Source organism: Chlorocebus sabaeus, chromosome 25 (genome assembly GCF_047675955.1).
Source record: "Chlorocebus sabaeus isolate Y175 chromosome 25, mChlSab1.0.hap1, whole genome shotgun sequence".
NCBI lineage: Eukaryota > Metazoa > Chordata > Mammalia > Primates > Cercopithecidae > Chlorocebus > Chlorocebus sabaeus.
This window is the reverse complement of record NC_132928.1, coordinates 44,524,995-44,544,660: the sequence shown is the minus strand read 5'-3', so window position 1 is coordinate 44,544,660 and position 19,666 is coordinate 44,524,995. Positions and strand designations below refer to the sequence as shown.

At 37.3% G+C, this 19,666-nt stretch overlaps 1 protein-coding gene and 1 pseudogene across 3 annotated transcripts in view; one reads left to right on the top strand and one right to left on the bottom strand.

Moving 5' to 3' along the window:
* SWT1 (SWT1 RNA endoribonuclease homolog) overlaps window positions 1-19,666 on the top strand; it is a 123,006-nt gene that overhangs the window by 51,028 nt on the left and 52,312 nt on the right. For all 3 annotated transcript variants that reach the window (XM_007989172.3, XM_037985811.2, XM_037985810.2), the window contains 2 exons: window positions 2,132-2,280; window positions 9,490-9,677. In XM_007989172.3, the coding sequence (XP_007987363.3) occupies window positions 2,132-2,280; window positions 9,490-9,677 (337 nt within the window). The remainder of the gene's footprint in view (window positions 1-2,131; window positions 2,281-9,489; window positions 9,678-19,666) is intronic.
* Window positions 15,284-16,873, bottom strand: LOC103230432 (large ribosomal subunit protein uL18-like; annotated as a pseudogene).

Sequence of the window (19,666 nt, the reverse complement as noted above, 5' to 3'; positions counted from 1 at the left end):
GATCTGCTCTTAGACGCAGCTGAGAGGTGGTAGGTGGCAGCTCTAACTGACAATAAGGAGAGAAGTGAAGATGTGATTACTGTATCTTCTGCTGAAAAATCTGTTTTGCAATCATTATGTGCATAGTTTATTGGTCTTTGATCTCAAAGAATGTGATGCCTAACGTTTAATGAGCTAAGAATATGTCATGGGATTATAAAAGTACCTCTTGCCAGGAGTTCATTGCCAGCCTGGCCAACATGGTGAAACTCTATCTTTACTAAAAATACAAAAAACTTAGCTGGGTGTGGTGGTGGGTGCCTATAATCCCAGGTATTCAGGAGGCTGAGGGAGGAGAATCACTTGAACTGGAAGGTGGAGGTTGCAGTGAGCCGAGATCACGCCATTGCACTCCACCCTGGGCAACGAGTGAAACTCTGTCTCAAAAAAAAAAAAAAAAAAAAAGTGCCTCTTGCTCTAAGATAATTTTGAATTAGAAAAATCACAATTTATGTTCTTGTTTACTATCTTTTAATAATACCTTCAGGTTTTGAATTATATGTTTGTTTAACTTCAGAATACCAAGCATGTATCCTTAGATTAGTTCATAGAAAATTGTGTGGAAAATGAGTAGTAACTTTTATGACTTTGTTACCCATATTAGCTTTAAATAATTATTGGCCTTATATAAGCGTTAGACTATTTCATTAATGTAGATTTCCTTTTTTGTTGTGTCTGTATACTGGATTTATTATTGTTATTACCCTTTTCCTCATAATCTTAGGAACTTTTGTAAGACAGAAATAAAATGATTGATTCATATATGTAGGCATCATTAAACATACCTTACATTGGAAAAGCACCCTTAAAAGAAGTTGTGTCCAATTATATCTTCCTCAGGGGATTTACTAAGTTCATCAAATCTATAGTCTGTCCTGTGTGTAGCATCTCTTATTACCCACAGGAATTTAAAGTAGTCATTGGCTTTAAAAAGAAGTGAAAGTTTTCCTGTAAGGAAATACATTGACTTGCTTTATTATTATTTTTTATATTTTTGGATAAAGGAGAAGCCAGAGGCTTGGCTATAACCATTAGATTAGAGTTTCTGAATATTGTGGAATTAATATTAAGATACAGTTTTTATTTCACTTGACCCTTCAGGATTTCACAAGCAAGTTCTTGTGTAAGAGATGCAGAAGAACTCCTTATTGTTTTTTAAACTCATAGTGCCAATGAAAAGCCATGCTGATGTTTCAGAATACAATAGAGTCTCTGAAACTGTGAACATAAAAACAAAAAGCAAACAACAGTGTAGCATGGTTATTTTGAAAACTGTTAGGTAGCATTCTGCTTTAATAATGGAAATATTTTTTTCTGTTCTGAGTTTTATGACATTATTACTTAATTTTATTGTTTATAACTTGAAATTTTTGAAATTATTGTCACCAGTTTTCCCAACTAGTTTGAGAATTTAATGTAATTAGTTTTAGTTCCTTGAGATAAAATTGTTATACCTTTAAATTATTGTTTGTAGATTTTCTCACTTTAAATTTACAGAAGAAAAAATTCTGCAGGCTTCTTCTGCTTCTCACTGTTGCCCAAACTTTTTTTCTCTCCTGAAGTTGTGTTGTACATATAGAGATAACTCATTGTTTTTAGTAAACATAGTATTAAGTTTCATGTAATGGAGTTGAAGATAAATCACTATGTAGGTAGCTGAGGTGATGTTGAGAGGTACCATATGTAGCTGACATGCTTACCAGTACAGTCTGACTCTTCTGATCTCACCATAGTACTCTTATGTGAAATCACCTCAGCATTGAAATCTGTGGTTTGACTTGTTTCTTTGGTGATTTTCTCTTTTTTCTTGGAAGTGTAATATTCTTTAACTTTACTTTTACTTTGAAGTTGACTGCGCTGAGAGAACTCCTGAAATCTGAATTCAGAATACCAGAATCAACTCAAAGGACTTTATCTGTATCTAAATCTATTTAATTATTGCTTTTTGTACCAGAGGGATAACTTAGGAGTGGCATATAGGTGTAAATGTATACTGTTCTTAAATTTCAAAATTAATATTAGTGTTCCAAAGACATTTTTATGATATATACTCATTCTTCCATATTTTTCTGTCTTAATTTTCTATTACCAGCTAATAAGGCAGTGGATTTTACAACAGTCAAATTCTTGCTTCAGGATTCTAGAAGTTTGTTACATGCTTTCAGTACAAGGTCAAATTATGATGGTATTCTTCCACAGACCTTTGCTCAAGTAAACAAACTCCTTCAGACATTTGCAGAGGTAAGATGCCTTTGGAATGCCAGTTAGAGTAGCTAATTATATATGTTCTGAAAATGTGTTTAGAAGACAACAGTAGATAAAGGATAATTTAATTCTAACTTAATTCTAACATACTAGAGGCATTAAGTAAATGTTAAGTGAATTGAATAGAGAGTAAGCAACTCTTACAAGTTATAAAACACACATCCTTTTATGGAAGCAGTGTCACAGCAGTTGTTGTTATTTTATATTATTTTCACTTATGGATGGAAGAAAGCTATGCATTGCTATTTGATCATTTACAATGCCCTAGGCCAACGGATCTCACATACATCAAAAATACCTAGGAAATTGTTTTAAACATACGGATGCCAAGACTCTCTCAAACCCTATTGAATCTATTTTTTGACAGTGTTACTTGGTAATGTTGTTGTCCTTGTTTTACTTTTTATTTTGAAATAATTTCAAACTTATAAAAAGGTTACAAGAGCAGTACAAAGAATTCCCATATATATTATTTACCCTGATTCTCCAAATGTTAATATTTTATCACGTTTGCTTTATTGTTTTCTTTCTCTACCTACCCACCTGTCTGTCTGTCCATCTATCTACCTATCTATGTTTTTTTCTGAGCTATTTGATAGTATGTTGCAGATAGGATGCCCTTTTTCCCCTAGGTGCCCTTTTTCCCCTGGATATTTCCATCTGCATTTTCTAAAAATAAGGATATCCTGTGTAACTACAGTTTTTAGTAAGTTTCATGTAATTCTTATGCAGCCATCTTAGCTGATGCCTTTTTATCTCGTTTAAACTTAACTCTGTAATTTTTGTCCCCGGTATTACAGTCTTCTAATTTTTTATTTTTTTGACACAGGGTTTTACTCTGTCACCCTGGCACTATCAGGGCTCACTGCAACCTCCACCTCCTGGGCTTAAGTGCTTCTCCCACCTCAGCCCCCCGAATAGCTGGGTCTGTAGGCATGTACCACCATACCTGGCTAATTGTTCGTATTTTTAGTAGAGGCAGAGTTTGGCCCTAATACCTAGGCTGGTCTTGACTCCTGGACTCAAGCAATCCTTCTGCCTCAGCCTCCCAGAGTGTTGGGAATACAGTTGTGAGGTACTGTGCCTGGCCTGTAATTTCAAGTCTAGAAAAATCTGAGTTTTATGTAGCATAAACAGCTCAAAAAACTTCAGTTATCACTACTACTAGAAGAGATATTAATGGAACTTTTATCCAGTGTAGATACTATGTTCTCTTTTTCCTCTGAGAAACTGAATTGTCCAGGTTTTTCTCATTGATTTTTCATATCAAATAGGTCCCCTACCTATGAAGTAATCAAAGGATTAGATGATGCTAACATTTAATCATAGTTGATGAGGAAAGCACTTCCTTGCTGAGAGAATACTTCATGGAGTAAAGGAAGCAGCTTTTTAAATAAACTGAGTGGAATTATGTGATCATTCTTGAGGAAAGAATGTATTTGAGGGGTGAAATGATCTTTTGGTTTGGGGTGACCAAAACATTGGTAGTTATTTTTTTTAATGGCAAGCATGATTTTTAGAACTATTAGTAGGAAAAAATGGGCCTAGGGATTTAGAGGGTTATAGCATGAGTATTGTACCTTGATTGTGTTGGAAAAGATGTGTTCTCCTTTCCCGTCACAAAATTGAGTCCTAAATCATATCCTTAGTGAAAAAAATGTAGTGAAAGATGGAAAGTGCAGGATACTTAAAGTCTTAACAGTCTTTTAATTAAGATTATTGAGAATAAAACAAAATTTAGGATTAATTGAAATAAAAAAAAGTGTGTAGTTTTTAACCCTTTTCATCAATAAAAACCTGCAGATGGGAGGTACCATGAAAATATGTTAAAATTTTGTGTTGTTTGTCAGATAATGATATGCCTACTGCATATATGTTTCCCATTGCATACAGAAAACTATTGACTGGGCGTGGTGACTCATGCCTGTAATCCCAGCACTTTGGGAGGCTGAGGTGGGAGGATCACCTGAGGGCAGGAGTTCAAGACCAGCCTGGCCAACATGGCAAAACCCCGTCTCTGCTAAAAATACAAAAATTAGCTAGGCATGGTGGTGCATACCTGTAGTCCCAGCTACTCGAGAGGCTGAGGCAGGAGAATCACCCGAACCCAGGAGGCAAAGGTTGCAGTGAGCCGAGATTGTGCCACTGCGCTTTAGCCTAGGAGACAGAGCGAGACTCCATTTCAAAAAAATAAAAACAAAAAACCATTGGCTTGTTAATAAATTATTTATTTCTGGATCTCAAGTTTCATTTGCTACATTAAGAAGAGATTCATGAAGACGAGTAGCAAAGAATCCAGCATCCTTATGGTGCTTTTCCCTCAACATTTGGCTTTAGTGTGATTACTCGAAACTGTCCATGTTGTTTCCAGGATTAGAACTCTGAAGTGTCGCACCTTTATTTTTGTGTTAGAAACAGTTCATTGTCTGAGTAAACCAAGAACTTTATGATTTAGTATAGTCCTTTAAAACAGGGGTCCCCAACTCCTGGGCCATGACTGGTATTGGCATAGCAGGAGGTGAGCAGCAGGCAAGCAAGCAAAACTTAATCTGTATTTACAGTCGCTCCCCATCACTCACATTACTATCTGAGCCCTGCCTTTTGTCAGATCAGCAGTGGGATTAGATTCTTATAGGAGCATGAACCCTGTCGTAAACTGTGCATATGAGGGATCTGGGTTGTATGTTCCTTATGAGAATCTAATGCCTGATGATCTGTCACTGTCTCCCGTCACCCCAGATGGGACTGTCTAGTTGCAGGAAAACAAGGTCAGGGCTCCCACTGATTCTACATTATGGTGAGTTGTATAATTATTTCTTTCCTCTTCCTTCCTTCCTTCCTTCCTTCCTTCCTTCCTTCCTTCCCTCCCTCCCTCCCTCCCTCCCTCCCTCCCTCCCTCCCTCCCTCCCTCCCTCCCTCCCTCCCTCCCTCCCTCCCTCCCTCCCTTCCTTCCTTCCTTTCTTTCTTTTCTTTCTTTCTTTTTTTATATGGAGTTTCTCTCTTGTTGCCCAGGCTGGAGTACAATGGCATGATCCTAGCTCACTGCAACCTCCACCTCCCGGGTTCAAGTGATTCTCCTGCCTCAGCCTCCCAAGTAGCTGGGATTACAGGTGCCTGCCACCATAGCTGGCTGATTTTTGTGTTTTTAGTAGAGATGGGGTTTCACCATGTTGACCAGGCTGGTCTCGAACTCCTGCCCTCAGGTGATCCACCCACCTCGGCCTCTCAAAGTTCTGGGATTACGGACGTGAACCTCTGTACCCGGCCAATTATTTTGTTATATATTACAATGTAATAATAGAAATAAAGTGCACAATAAATGGACTGTGTTTGAATCATCCTGAAACCATCTTCCCACTCACCAATGCATGGAAAAATTATCTTCCATGAAACCAGTCTTGGTTACGAAAAAGGTTGGGGACTGATGCTTTAAAATATATTTTTAACAGGAGTTGTTTTATAGAATGTATTAGATTTTATATATGTCTTATATATTTGGTCATGTCTCAGTAACTTGAGCAACAAATAGATTACCTCCAAAGATGCGGTATCTCCTAGTAACTGTAAAAACTACCTAATCTTAATTTATTAAGTGTAGAAAATCAGAAGAAGAGGAACGTTCATTATTTGATTGCTTCTGAGAAACTAAAATGGAGATAAACTAACTATCATTTTCCAGATTTTTTTTTGGAGACAGGGTCTCGCTTTGTAGCCCAGGCCCGAGTGCAGAGTTGTGATCAAGCTCTCTTTGACCTTGACCTCGTGTCAAATGATCCTCCAGCCTCAGCCTCCTGAATAGCTGGAACCGCAGGCATGTGCCACCATGCCAAGCTAAGTTTTAAATTTTTTTGTAGAGACTACGTCTCACTTTGTTGCCCAGGCTGGTCTTGAACTCCTGGCCTCAAGCAATCCACCTCAGCCTCCCAAATTACTAGGATTACAGGCATGAACCATTGTGCCCTGCCTTTTCCAGATTTTCATGTAAGAGGGGAGAAATAGGAAAAGGATAGGTACATTTTATTTTATGGGCCTTCTAACCACTAAAAAAAAAAAAAAAAAAAAAAAAAAAAAAGGACTTGCTTTTTACTAAGATGATAGAGTAATTAAAATCAATCTTGTTAATAAGCTTTAGATTTATGTGCCTCAGGGTCCTGAGTTGTGGTGTTTTTAACCTCTAATTAAACTCTTTGGACCTTGTTTCTCTCTTTTGTAAAATGAGTGTAATAATAATGCTGGCGTTAGAATTATTGTGTGAATTAACAAGTTAATATTTGTGGAGACCTTAATGTCTAGCATGTAGTGTTTGATAAAGAAATCCACTTGCATAGTATATATACTATTGTTTAAGAGCTAAAGAAAGAGGCATTAGGTAAATGCTGGGCTGTATTTTAAATATATTTAATGATAAAAAATTATCTCAGGATAAAATGTCTTTTCATTTTGTCTATTTATTAAGTTCAGAATTTAATGTAAATAGGCAAAAATGGGAAGAATCATCTTTTTAATTTTTATTCTTGCCCCAGAAGATAAAGAAGGATAACATTTACTTTTACAGATGGAGAGAGTTCATAACCTCATTCTAGTTAGATTGCCAAAGGTCAAATCCTGTTCATGCGTCTTGTCATCTGTGTGACCTTGGATGAGTTAATTAACCTTTCTATGCCTCAGTTTCCTTGATTATAAAATATGGATCATCATAGTATCTGTTTCATAGGTAGTTGTTAGGATTAAATGAGCTAATAAATACGGAATTCTGAGAAAGTACATAACAAACGCTCAATAAATATTAACTGTTACTACTGATAGTATTGGAAATTGTGTTAAAAAAATTTAATATGTATTAAATTAGCAATCCATGAAGCTAATCCTTTGAAATCATCATTTTATCAGAGGGAACTTAAGCCTAGAGAAACAGTGATTTTATTTAAGTTTACAAAGCGTATTTATATGCTTTGTGTATGTATATAGAGCAAAGACCAAAAAACTAAGTTTTTAAACTTATAGTTAAAATGTGCATTCTGTTAGGAACTTTTCTTTTCCTTTTTTCCTCCACGTGATATATATATATATATTAAACTGGAATCAGTTGTATATCTCTTTTACTGTGCTTTAAAATATGCTTAGATCTTTTCCATTCTTAAATACTGTACTTTTCATTGGCCATTCTATTTACTGCACTGTTCTTCCATCAACTACCAAACTTCTTAAAAGAGCAATTTATGGCCAGGCATGGTGGCTTATACCTGTAATCCAGGCACTTTGGAAGGCCAAGGTGGGCGGATTGGTTGAGCCACAACCAATCTGGGCAACCAGCCAGCCTGGGCAACATGGCGAAACTCTGTCTCTATAACAAATAACAAAAATTAGCTGGGCCTAATGGCTTGCACCTCTGGTCCCAGCTACTGGGGAGGGCTGAGGTGGAAGGATCACCTGAGTCCTAGAGGCAGAGGTTGCAGTGAGCCGAGATCACGCCACTGCACTCCAGCCTGGGTGACTGGGTGAGACCCTGTCTCAAAAAAAAAAAACCAAAAACCAAAAACCAAAAAAAAAAGCAATTTCTAACCATTGTTTTCATTTTTGCACTTTTTTTGTTTGTTTTATTTTCTTGTCTCTTTTTTCTTTTGTTTTCTTTTTTTATTTTTTTGCCAACTGAATAAGGCTAGAGCGCTCACTTACCCCTTAATCCTTTACAGTAGAATTTTATCTCCACACTCCACTGAAAGAAACCATAGGTTGTCATTTGCTTACTGATTATCAGACTTATTCTTTTCTCTTTCTTCTCCTCCTCCTCCTTCTCAGTCCTTCTTCAGCACTTGGCGGTGTCTATCCTTTCTTTCCTGAAACCTGACTCCTTTGTCTTCTATTGTTATTGCATACTGATTCTTCCCCTCTTATTTTTGCTAGTTCCTACTTTTCCCCCTTCAGTTTGTCTATTTCATCTCCTAAGGCTTGTCTCCATGAGAATGACCCTCAGCTGTATTTTTAAGCTGCAGATCTACATGTCCAATTACTTGCTAGCTATCTTTACCTGGATAATTTTTTATACCTCAAACTCAATATATACCTAAAAAACAAACTTATATTCTCTTCATCCAAAGAAGATTCTTATTTGCAAGCAGCCTCTTTTCTTAGCTTTACAACAAGAGGCCATGAAATTTGGAAACATAGACAAATACTACTCACTACAGTTTATTGCTGTTACACTATAATATCTGATATGTTTAGTGTATTGTCCATCATTAGCAATGCATAAGTTAATGTGATGTTTAAAATTGCAGTGATTGTGGAACATCAAATAGCATTTCCATCAATTCCTGTATAAAGTATTTGTTTGACTTTTATTGACTAAAACTGTATACATTCCTCTGCAGAAGTAATCAAGAAGGTTCAATCTACTTAGTGCGTGCACGTGTACGCGCGCACACGCGCACACACACACACTTCTAGACCACCCTAAGTTCCTACTATTTGTATCATTCTTCTAACACATCTAGGTTAAAGAATGTCTTAGGGTCTCTCTCACTCCCTGGATCTAGTCTTTGACCAAATCTTTATATTTCTTGCATGCATTTTATTTTTCTTTTCATTCTGCTGCCTTTTTATAGCTAATCCATGTTCTCAGGACTCTCCTCTTGGATTATTTCAGTAACCTTCTAACCAGTTTTCTTGCCTCCTCTTTCATCTGTTTTAGTTTATCTTAGAGTGCACTTCTGAGTATATCACTGCCTAAGTTAGAAACCTTCAGTGGTTCACCATTACCCATAACTTGAGGTTTAAATTATCTCTTGATTTTTTTAAAACAACCCTTTGCAGCCCTTTACATTTTCTTAAGACTGAATTGTAAGGTGCTTCAAGACTTGATTGTACCTCTATACTTTGTATTCTAGGGGTCCTCTATCTCTTTCAGTACTACATATGTAGAAGTGTTCAAGCAGTATTCTTTAATTGACATTAGCATGTTAGCTGAACAAATCCTTATAAGTAGATTGGAAATATTGTTTGATTTAAATGGAAAAGGAAAATATCTTTTCTAGCTCTGATGTACATAATATTGTGTACATAATAAAAGAAAAAGAATTGCCACTACTCAGAAAGCTAGAACATTTGTAAGCACAGTTGCCATTCTCTTTTTCTCATCTGCAAATGAAGAACTAGCTGCATTTTATGTAATTCTTATTTCCCCAGGTCAAGACAAAACTTAAGCCAAATTCTTCAGAAAATACAGTGACTAAAAAGCAGGAAGGTACTTCATTGATGAAGTCTCATAATCAAGAAATCACTGTTTTCTCGAGTTCTCATCTTCCCCAACCCAGCAGGCATCAAGAAATCTGGTCTATCCTAGAGAATGTTTGGATTACAATATATCAGAACAGGTACTAAATTTGGGGGAATTTTTAAAAAATTTATTATTTAAATTGACATTATAATTGTACATATTTACGGGGTGCATTTTGATGTTTCAATAGATATATGTGATATATAATCAAATCAGGCTAATGAGCACGATGAATACCTCATGCATTTTAAGTGTTAAGTGGGGAAAAAAAAGCTTTTTTCACTTACCATGATATTCTCCAGGTTTATCCACATTGTCACAAATGACAGAATGGCATTCTTTTTTATGAATGAAAAGTATTCCATTGTGTATATGTACCACATTTCCTTTATGCATTCATCGTTATTGGACCCTTAGGTTGGTTTCATATCTTGGCGATTGTAATGCATTTATCACGCATTTTTCATGAGGTATTTATCAGCTCATGCATTTATCATGATCTTCTTTGTGATAAGAACATTCAGGCTACGCGTGGTGGCTCACACCCATAATCCCAGCGCTTTGGGAGGCAGAGTCGAGTGGATCACTTGAGGTCAGTAGTTTGATACCAGCCTGGCCAACATGGTGAAACCCTATCTCTACTAAAAAAAAAAAAATACAAAAATAAGCCGGTCGTGGTGTCGTGCGCCTGTGGTCCCAGCTGCTCAGGAGGCTGAGGCAGGAGAATCGCTTGAATCTGGGAGGGGGAGGTTGCAGTGAGCTGATTGTGACCCTGCACTCCAGCCTGGTTGACAAAGCAAGACTCCATCTCAAAAAAAAAAAAAAAAAAAAAACAAAACATTCAAAAGCCTCTCTTCTAGCTATTTTGTAATGTGCGATACTTTACTTTGAGCCATAGTCACCCTGCTATGCAGTAGAACACCAAAACTTATTCCACCTATCTAACTGTAACTTTGTACATGTTGGCCAACCTTTCCTCATTCTCCTCTCTCTGTTCTCTAGTGACCACTGTTCTACTCTGCCTCTGTGAGATAAACGTTTTTTTTTGTTTTGTTTTGTTTTGTTTTGATTCTACATATGAGTGAGATCGTGCAGTGTTAGTATGTCTGGCTTTTTTCACTTAACATGATATTCTCCAGTTTTATCCACATTGTCACAAATGACGGAATAGCATTCTTTTTATGGATGAAAAGTATTCCATTGTGTATATGATGTACCACATTTCCTTTATGCATTCATCCATTATTGGACACATGTTGATTGCATATCTTGGCTCTTGTAAATACTGCTACAGCAGACACCGGAGTGCAGGCATCTCTTTGACATACTCATTTCATTTCCAGTAATGGGATTGCTGGATCAGACAGTAGTTCAGTTTTTAATTTTTTGGGGAACCTCTGTACTGTTTTACATAATGACACCACTAATTTACAAATCCCACTAACAGTGTATAAAGTGTTCCCTTTTCTGCACATCGTTGCCAACACTTGTTTTTTTGTTTGTTTGGTTTTTTGAGGCAGGGTCTCACTCTGTCACCCAGGTGGTAGTACAGTGGTATGATCACAGCTCACTGCAGTGACCTTTGGGCTCAAATGATCCTCCCTCCTCATTTTTTTATTATTATTATTTTTCTGTAGAGATGATGTCTCACTGTGTTGCCCAGGTTGGTCTCAAACTCCTGGGCTTAAGCAGTCCTCTTGCCTTGGTTTCCCAAAGGGTTACAGGTGTGAGCCATCACACCTGGCCAACACTTTTCTTCTTTTTGATAATAGCCACTCTAACTGGAGTGAGGTGGTGTCTCAATGTGGTTTTGATTTGCATTTCCCTGATGATTAGTGATGTCGAGCGTTTTTCATATACCTGGTGGCCATTTGAATGTCTTCTTTTGAAAAATTTATGTTAAGGTCTTTTGCCTGTTTTTTAAACTTTAAGTTCAGGGGTACATGTGCAAGGTTATCGGTAAACTTGTGTCATGGGAGTTTGTTGGACAGATTATTTCATTACCCAGGCATTAAGCCTAGTACCCATTAATTGTTTTTCCTGATCCTCTCGCTCCTCCCACCTTCCACCCTCCAATTGGCCCCAGTGTCCACTGTTCCCCTCCATGTGTCCTTGTGTTCTCATCATTTAGCTCCCACTTATAACTGAGCACATGTGGTATTTGGTTTTTTTGTTACTGCATTAGTTTGCTAAGGATAATGCCCTGTATACCCCATGGAGTATTAAGCAGCCATAAGAAAGAATAAGATCATGTCTTTTGCAGGAACATGGATGGAGCTGAAGGCCATTTATCCTTCTGCCCATTTTTAACTGGGTTATCTTGTTTTCTTGCTGTTAGTTTCTTATATATTCTGGATATTAATCCCTTGCAAGATGTATGGTTTGCGTATATTTCCTACCATTCTCTTGGTTGTCTTTTCACTCTGTTGTTTCCTTCACTGTGTAAAAGCTTTTTAGTTTGATGTAGTTCCATTTGTCTATTTTTGGTTTTGTTGCCTGTGCTTTTGGAGGTCTTATTAAAATTCTTGCCCAATCCAATGCCTGAAGCATTTCCCTTACGTTTTCTTCTAGGAGTTTCATAGTTTTGAGTTTTATATTTAAATCTTCAATTCATTTTGAGTTGGTTTTTCTATATGGTAAGAGGTAAGGGTCTAGTTTCATTCTTCTGCATGTGGATATCCAGTTTTCCCAGCACCATTTATTGAAGAGACTTTTTCCCAATGTGTGTTCTTGGTACCTGTGTCAAAAATCAGATGGCTTTGGGTATGTTAATTTATTTCTGGGCTCTCTCTTCTGTTCCATTGGTTTATGTGTCTGTCTTATGCCAGCCAGTACCATGCTGTTTTGGTTACTGTAGCTTTGTGGTATATTTTATTGTTGGTTTTTTTCTTGGTTAATTTTTGGTTGTTTGTGGTATATTTTGAAATCAGGTAGTGTGATGCCTCCAGCTTTGTTCTTTTTGCTCAGGGATTGCTTTGGCTATTCAAATTTGGCATGCGAAATTTATGATTTTTTTTTGTTTCTATGAAGAGAGTGACACTGGAATTTTGATAGGGATTGCATTAAATCTGTAGATCACTTTGGAAAGTATGATTATTTTGATGATGTTAATTCTTCCAATACATGATCACGAGACATCTTTCCATTTGTTGTATCCCCTTCTATTTCTTTTATCCATGTTTTAGAGTTTTCAACATAAGATCTTTCACCTCCTTGATTAGATTTGCTTTTTTGGTAGCTATTATAAATTGAATTGTTTTCTTGTTTTCTTTTCCAGATAGTTCACTGTTAGCATATAGAAATGCCATTGACTTTTGTATGTTGATTAGTGTCCTGCAACTTTATTGAATTCATTTATTATCTCAAAGAGATTTTTGGTGGAGTCTTAAGGGTTTTCCATGTATACGATCATGTTGTCTGTGAACAGGGATAATTTGACTTCCTTCTTTCCAATTTGGATGCCCTTCATTTCTTTTTCTTGCCTAATTGCTCTAATACTTCCAGTACAATGTTGAATACAAGTGGTAAAAGTGGATGTTCTTGTTCCTTCAGTATGATGTTAGCTATGGGTTAGTCATATATGGCCTTTATTGCATAGAGGTATGCTCCTTCTGTATCTAATTTTTTTGGAAGTTTTTAATCATGAAGGGATGTTGAATTTTGTCAAATGCTTTTTCTGCATCTGTTGAAATGATCCTATCATTTTTGGTTTTGATTCTGTTAATGTGGTTTATCACATTTATTAATTTGTGTATTTTGAACCATTCTTGCATCCCTGAGATGGATCCCACTTGATCGCAGTGAACTTTTTAATGCGTGGTTGGATTCAGTTTGCTAGCATCTTGTTGAGAATTTTCGTACCTATGTTTATCGAGGATATTGGTCTGTAGTTTTCTTTTCTTACCGTGTCCTTGTCTAGTTTTGAAATTGGTAATGTTGGCCTCATATAATGAGTTTACAAGTATTCCCACTTCTTCAATTTTCTAGAATCGTTTGAGAAAAATTGGTATTAATTTTTCTTTAAATATTTGTTAGAATTCAGCAATGATGCCATCAGCTCCCAGAATTTTCATTGATGAAAAATTTTATTACTGATTCAATTTCCTCACTTGTTACGGGTTTGTTCAGATTTCCTATTTCTTCATAATTGAATCCTGGTAGATTGTATGTGTCCAAGAATTTATCTGTTTCTTCTGTGTTATCAAACTTGTTATTGTAGTTATTCATTAATGGCTATTCATAATAGTTTCTTATGATTCTTCATATTTCTGTGGTAATGTCCTTTTCATCTCCGATTTGCATATTCACTCCTCTTTTTTTTTTTGTCTAGCTAAAGTTTTGTCATTTTTTTTTTTTTTTAGCACTTTCATTACATCATTTTGGTCAACAGTGGAATATGTATGACAGTAGTCCCATAAAATTATAATACCGTACCTTTTACTGTACTTTTCCTATGCTTACATATGTTTCAATACCCAGATGGTTAACATTGTGTTACAGCTGCCTGCAGTATTCAGTATAGTAATGTCCTGTACCGGTTTGTAGCTAAGGGGCAATAGGCTATACCATACAGCATAGACGTCTAGTAAGTCATACCGTCTAGGTTTATGTAAATACACTCTAAGATGTTTGCATAACAATGAAATTGCCCAGCAGTGCATTTCTCAGAATGTATTCTCATTGTCTTAAGTGATGCATGACTGTGTTACTGTTATTCATTGTAAGATTTTGTTAAAAGAAGATAAATACTTTTGTTTAAAAGGAAGAAATACTTCTAGTACTTTAGTGTACATAAACATAAACTACTGGCTTTATAACCTGTCACGCTAAAGAAATAAAAATAAATGGCATGAGAACTAACAATAATATTTACAAATTTATATTTTCATATAAAGCAAAGGGTTTTTTGTTTCAGTCTTAACATGTTTTTAAGGTTTTGGCTAATCAGACATTCTGGTTAGCAGAAAGCTACCATATATCCCTGACAGGGATTACTACTTTCAAAATAAAATAGATTAAAACTATATCTAAGATATTTTAGCTGTCCTTTCTTAGAGTTCTCTCATAATGTACATGAATTTGTGTTGGATACTAGAGAGTTTTGCGTAGTTTCTGGATAATAGACTTTAATAGCATTTCGGCAAGACAAAAATGCTTATATTGCCTTATTAATACATATGTATTTAGGCCTACCTTACAGTTTCTCAAGCCTTGTTATGTACCAGACACATTATAGGAGTTTTTCAACATAATCATTCATGGACCTTTCATGTAAAGATGCCTATTTGGAAGTCTGGTAGGACCTGTGCACAATTAGTCATATAAAACTACTAGAGTGAGGCTGGGAACAGTGGCTTATACCCGTAATCCCAGCACTTTGGGAGACTGAGGTGGGAGGATCACTTGAGACCAAATGTTTGAGACCAGCCTGGGCAACACAACAAGACCCTCTCTTTAAAAATCAGTTGCACATTTGTAGCTCATCAGGTCAGGTTTTTGGTGTCTTTTCTACTTACAAGGAATTTGGGTAAGTGTTAGATACTACTCCTGATTGAAGTTAAAACAAACAAAAACAAACAAACAAAAAAGCAACTTCCCTGCTGTTTCTCATTTAAGCTTCTGAGACCTTTTTTTTTTTTTTTTTTTTGCTGTCCGTCAGTGTATTTTCTTTATCTCCAAAATCCTTATAGAAAATTGTTTGGTTTAGCTCTCAGTAGCCTGCTCCTGAGCTCTGAGGAAGCTTGCCTTCTTTTGAGCTATCTGATCTTTCTTCTGAGCAATGGACATTTTGGGACAATTTCACCTCTTCTTTCTTTATTTATTTATGTGTTTATTTAAATTCTAGGGTACATATGCACAACGTGCAGGTTTGTTACATATGTATCCATGTGCCATGTTGGTTTGCTGCACCCATTAACTCGTCATTTACATTAGGTATATCTCCTAATGCTATCCCTCCCCCCTCCCTCCACCCCATGACAGGCCCTGGTATGCTATCCCTCCGCCCTCCCCCCACCCCATGACAGGCCCTGGTGTGTGATGTTCCCCTTCCTGTGTCCAAGTGTTCTCATTGTTCAGTTCCCACCTATGAGTGAGAGTATGCGGTGTTTGGTTTTCTGTTCTTGCGATAGTTTGCTGAGAATGATGGTTTCCAGCTGCATCCATGTCCCTACAAAGGACACAAACTCATCCTTTTTTATGGCTGCATAGTATTCCATGGTGTATGTGTGCCACATTTTCTTAATCCAGTCTATCATTGATGGATATTTGGGTTGGTTCCAAGTCTTTGCTATTGTGAATAGTGCCACAATAAACATATGAGTGCATGTGTCTTTATAGCAAAATGATTTATAATCCTTTGGGTATATACCCAGTAATGGGATTGCTGGGTCAAATGGTATTTCTAGTTCTAGATCCTTGAGGAATCACCACACTGTCTTCCACAATGGTTGAACTAGTTTATAGTCCCACCAACACTGTAAAAGTGTTCCTATTTCTCCACATCCTCTCCAGCACCTGTTTTTAACTTCTTTCTTGGGCGTCTTTTCATACACTGGATTCTCTTGTATGGCAGCATGAGCTTTCTTATACATCTCCTCCGTCATGTCTGGAGTTACATTGTTCTTTATGTATTGAGAGAACTGTTTCTTGTAAGCATCTTTATCTTCTTCCATTAAGTAGCGCATGTAATCTGCAACATTCTGGCCCATGATGTGCTTCCAGTGTACTTCTGCATTAAATTCCTTGCTTTCAGAATCATAACCAGAGAATCGTTTGGTACTATGAAGGATAGACAAGCCTCCATCCACAGCTCCCTTCAGGGTGCCAAAAACTTTATTGCCAGCAGAAGTTCTGGCAAGACCTGTGTCCAAATTGCAGTTAAAGGCACCTGGCTGACCATCAATGCTTTCCACATTGTATTCATCGCCAGTCTCCTCCACTTGGCCTTCATAGATCTTATCCATGCCAAACCTATTGAGAAGCCTGCAGGCCAGCACAATATGCTGCAGCATAATTTTTCAGGCCAACCTTCTCCCCATTATTTTGGCAGTTCGTTTGCATATGCTGTACAGATTATCATATCCCCCTCTATACAAGCAAAAGCAATCTGACAAATGATATCTCTGTTACATGAACTATCATCCTGTATTTGGGTGTGTTGTATTTATTTTTATCCTATATCCCCAAGCATTTCCAAATATAGTAATCATTTTTACCCTCTCGTCATCTTCTACATTTCACTTGGTATCTCTTAAAGTAGGCCTTATTCTTAACAATTTTAACAAACCCCATCCTGCAGAACAGAGACCTGCAGGACCAGCGGCACTAGTGGGGGAAAAAGGCGAGACATTTTTAAAAATGTGTATCCTGAGGCCAGGCATGATGGCTCATGCCTATAATCCCAGCACTTTGAGAGGCAGAGGTAGGAGGATCACTTGAGCTGAGGAGTTTGAGACCAGCCTGGGCAACATGGTGAGATTTTGTCTCTACAAAAAAAAATTAAAAATTAGCTGGCCATAGTGTCATGCACCTGTGGTCCCAGCTACTCAGGAGGCTAAAGTGGGATAATCACTTGAGTCCGGGAGGTAGAAGCTGCAGTGAGCTGTAATTATGCCATTGCATTCCAGCCTGGATGACAGAGTGAGACCCTATCTCAAAAAGAAAGGATATCAAAAAAGTTTGGGAACCTGTGGTAAACATCTTTAAACAGTATGTCACATTAAAATATATATCCACACACTCAGGATGTTTTTCTTCAACCTTAAGATACATTTTCTACCAGATGCAGTGGTTCACGCCCATAATCCCAGCACTTTGGGAGGCTGAGGCAAGAGGATCGTCTGAGCTCAGGAGTTTGAGACCAGCCTGGGCAACGTAGTGAGACCTCATCTTTACTAGAAATCAAAAAAGTTGGCCTTGTGTGGTAGCCATCGCCTGTAGTGCCAGCTACTCGGGAGGCTAAGGTGAGAGAATTGCTTGAGCTCAGGAGATCGAGGCTGCAGTGAGCTGTGATCGCACCACCGTACTCCAGCCTGGGCAATTGAGCATGACCCTGTCTCAAAAAAAAAGATACATTTTCAAGTGAAGGACGTCTAAATTTTAGCCATGGATCCAATAGTTAATACATTGCACAGTGTCTATAAAAGTCTAGAATCAAGGGAAAATGGTGTATTTATTGTATTTTTTTCATACTTTCAGGCACTTGGTAGTAGGTCATTTGATCATGACGCCTTAAGAGGAAAGAAGAAATGGAGGAATAGTAACATGGATTTAGGGAGGAGTGGTAGTTACAGTGTTAGAGAGTGTTCAAGAAAACCTTCATTTAAAAAATGACATTTGTACTGTCTTGAAGGAGGTGAGGATGGGAACATATAGTTATTTACAGGAAAAGCATTTCAGATAGAGGAACAGAAATTACAAAGAGCTTGACAGAACATGTCTAATACGTTGGGTGAACTGAAAGAAGGCCAGTGTGGCTGGAGCAAGGGGGCAGAGTAGGAGGAGATGAAGTGGGGAGGGACAGTGTGCTGATTGTTTGGGGCTAGTAAGCCATTGTAAGAATTTAGGGCTTTTACTCTTAGCAAAAGCTACAGCACAATTTTAAGCAAAGAAATGACAAGATCAGGCCTGTGTTTTAAAAAAGATTGCCCTGCCTTGTTGAGAGCAGGCTGTGAAGTGATGAGGGTGAGGCAGGAAGAGGGCAAGATACCAGTTAGGTGTCTACTGTGATAATCCAGGTGGAAAATGTTGATGATTTGGGTTAGGGCAGTTGTGGGAGAGATGTTAAGAATTGGTCAAATGCTGGATATATTTTAAAGGTAAAAACAAGATTTGCCGATACATCTCAAGAGACAGGAGCAAAAATAGTAGTACCCACAGCAAAAGATGATTGTACCTGCCAATCCTATGACTGGTATGGTTATTTTCATCCTCATCTCATGCTCATTTCTCCCACATATTGTCATTTAGGATAAACCCTGGAGGAAGGGCTTTTAGTGCCCTCATCCTTTTACCTAAATTGTATAAATCTATATAAAAATTATAATGGAAGTTTTTGGAATGATAGTATCTAATATACAGTACTTTGATTTACTAATGGCTTTCCTGGTAGATGTTGTTTCCTGTTTTCTCTCTCAGTCTCCTCCTGCCTCCCCAACCACTCTCTCACAACCATACCTCCACACACACAATTTGCTTGTATATCCAGAAAAAGATGAAGAAAGAACCATATATGTTAGTAATCCTTATCTCTGGTTGGTAGACTGGGTATTACATATTCTCTTTTTACATTCTCTTTTTAGGCTTTAAATGTAGAAAAAAATCTTAATTGTAAATATTTTAAAATAAAATACATTTGGTTTTATCTAAAAAATAACAAATGCACCACACAAATACCCGGAATAGGTAAATCCATGGAGACAGAAAGCAGAGTGGTGGTTGCAGGGGTTTGGTGGGGCAAGAGGAGAATCCTGGGGAGTAACCACCCGGATTCAGTTTCCTTTTCGGGTAACGAAATGTTCTGTAACTAGATAGTGGTGATGGTTACACAGCATTGTGAGTGTATTAAATGCCACTGAATTATATGCTTCAGAATGTTCAAAGTGGTGAATTTTATGTTAAGTGTGTTTTACAACAGTTATAAAAGGAATACTCTGGAAAGTATAAAGTAGGGAAGGAAATTCCTTTGAGTGCTGCTGCCTAAAGTCTACCGTAGTCAACATTGTGAATTTATTAAGCACACTCAGCCTTGTTTTTTAGGAATATTATTAGTTTCCTACAGCTGCTATAGCAAAGTATCACAAACTGGCTGGCCCAAAACAGCAGAAGTATATTCGCTCACAGACCTGGAGGCCAAACATTTGAAATCCAAGTGTCTGCAGGCTTGGTTCTTCTGGAGTTTCTGAGGGAGGATCTGTTTCGTGTCTTTCTCTTTTCTTCTGGTAGTTGCCAGAAGCCCTTGCCTTGTAGCTGTATCACTCCCATCTCTGCCTTTTTCTTCACATAGAGTAGGGCCCGTTCTAATCCAGCATGAACTCATTTTAACTTAACTAGTTACATCTCAAAAGATCCTGTTTCAAATAAGGT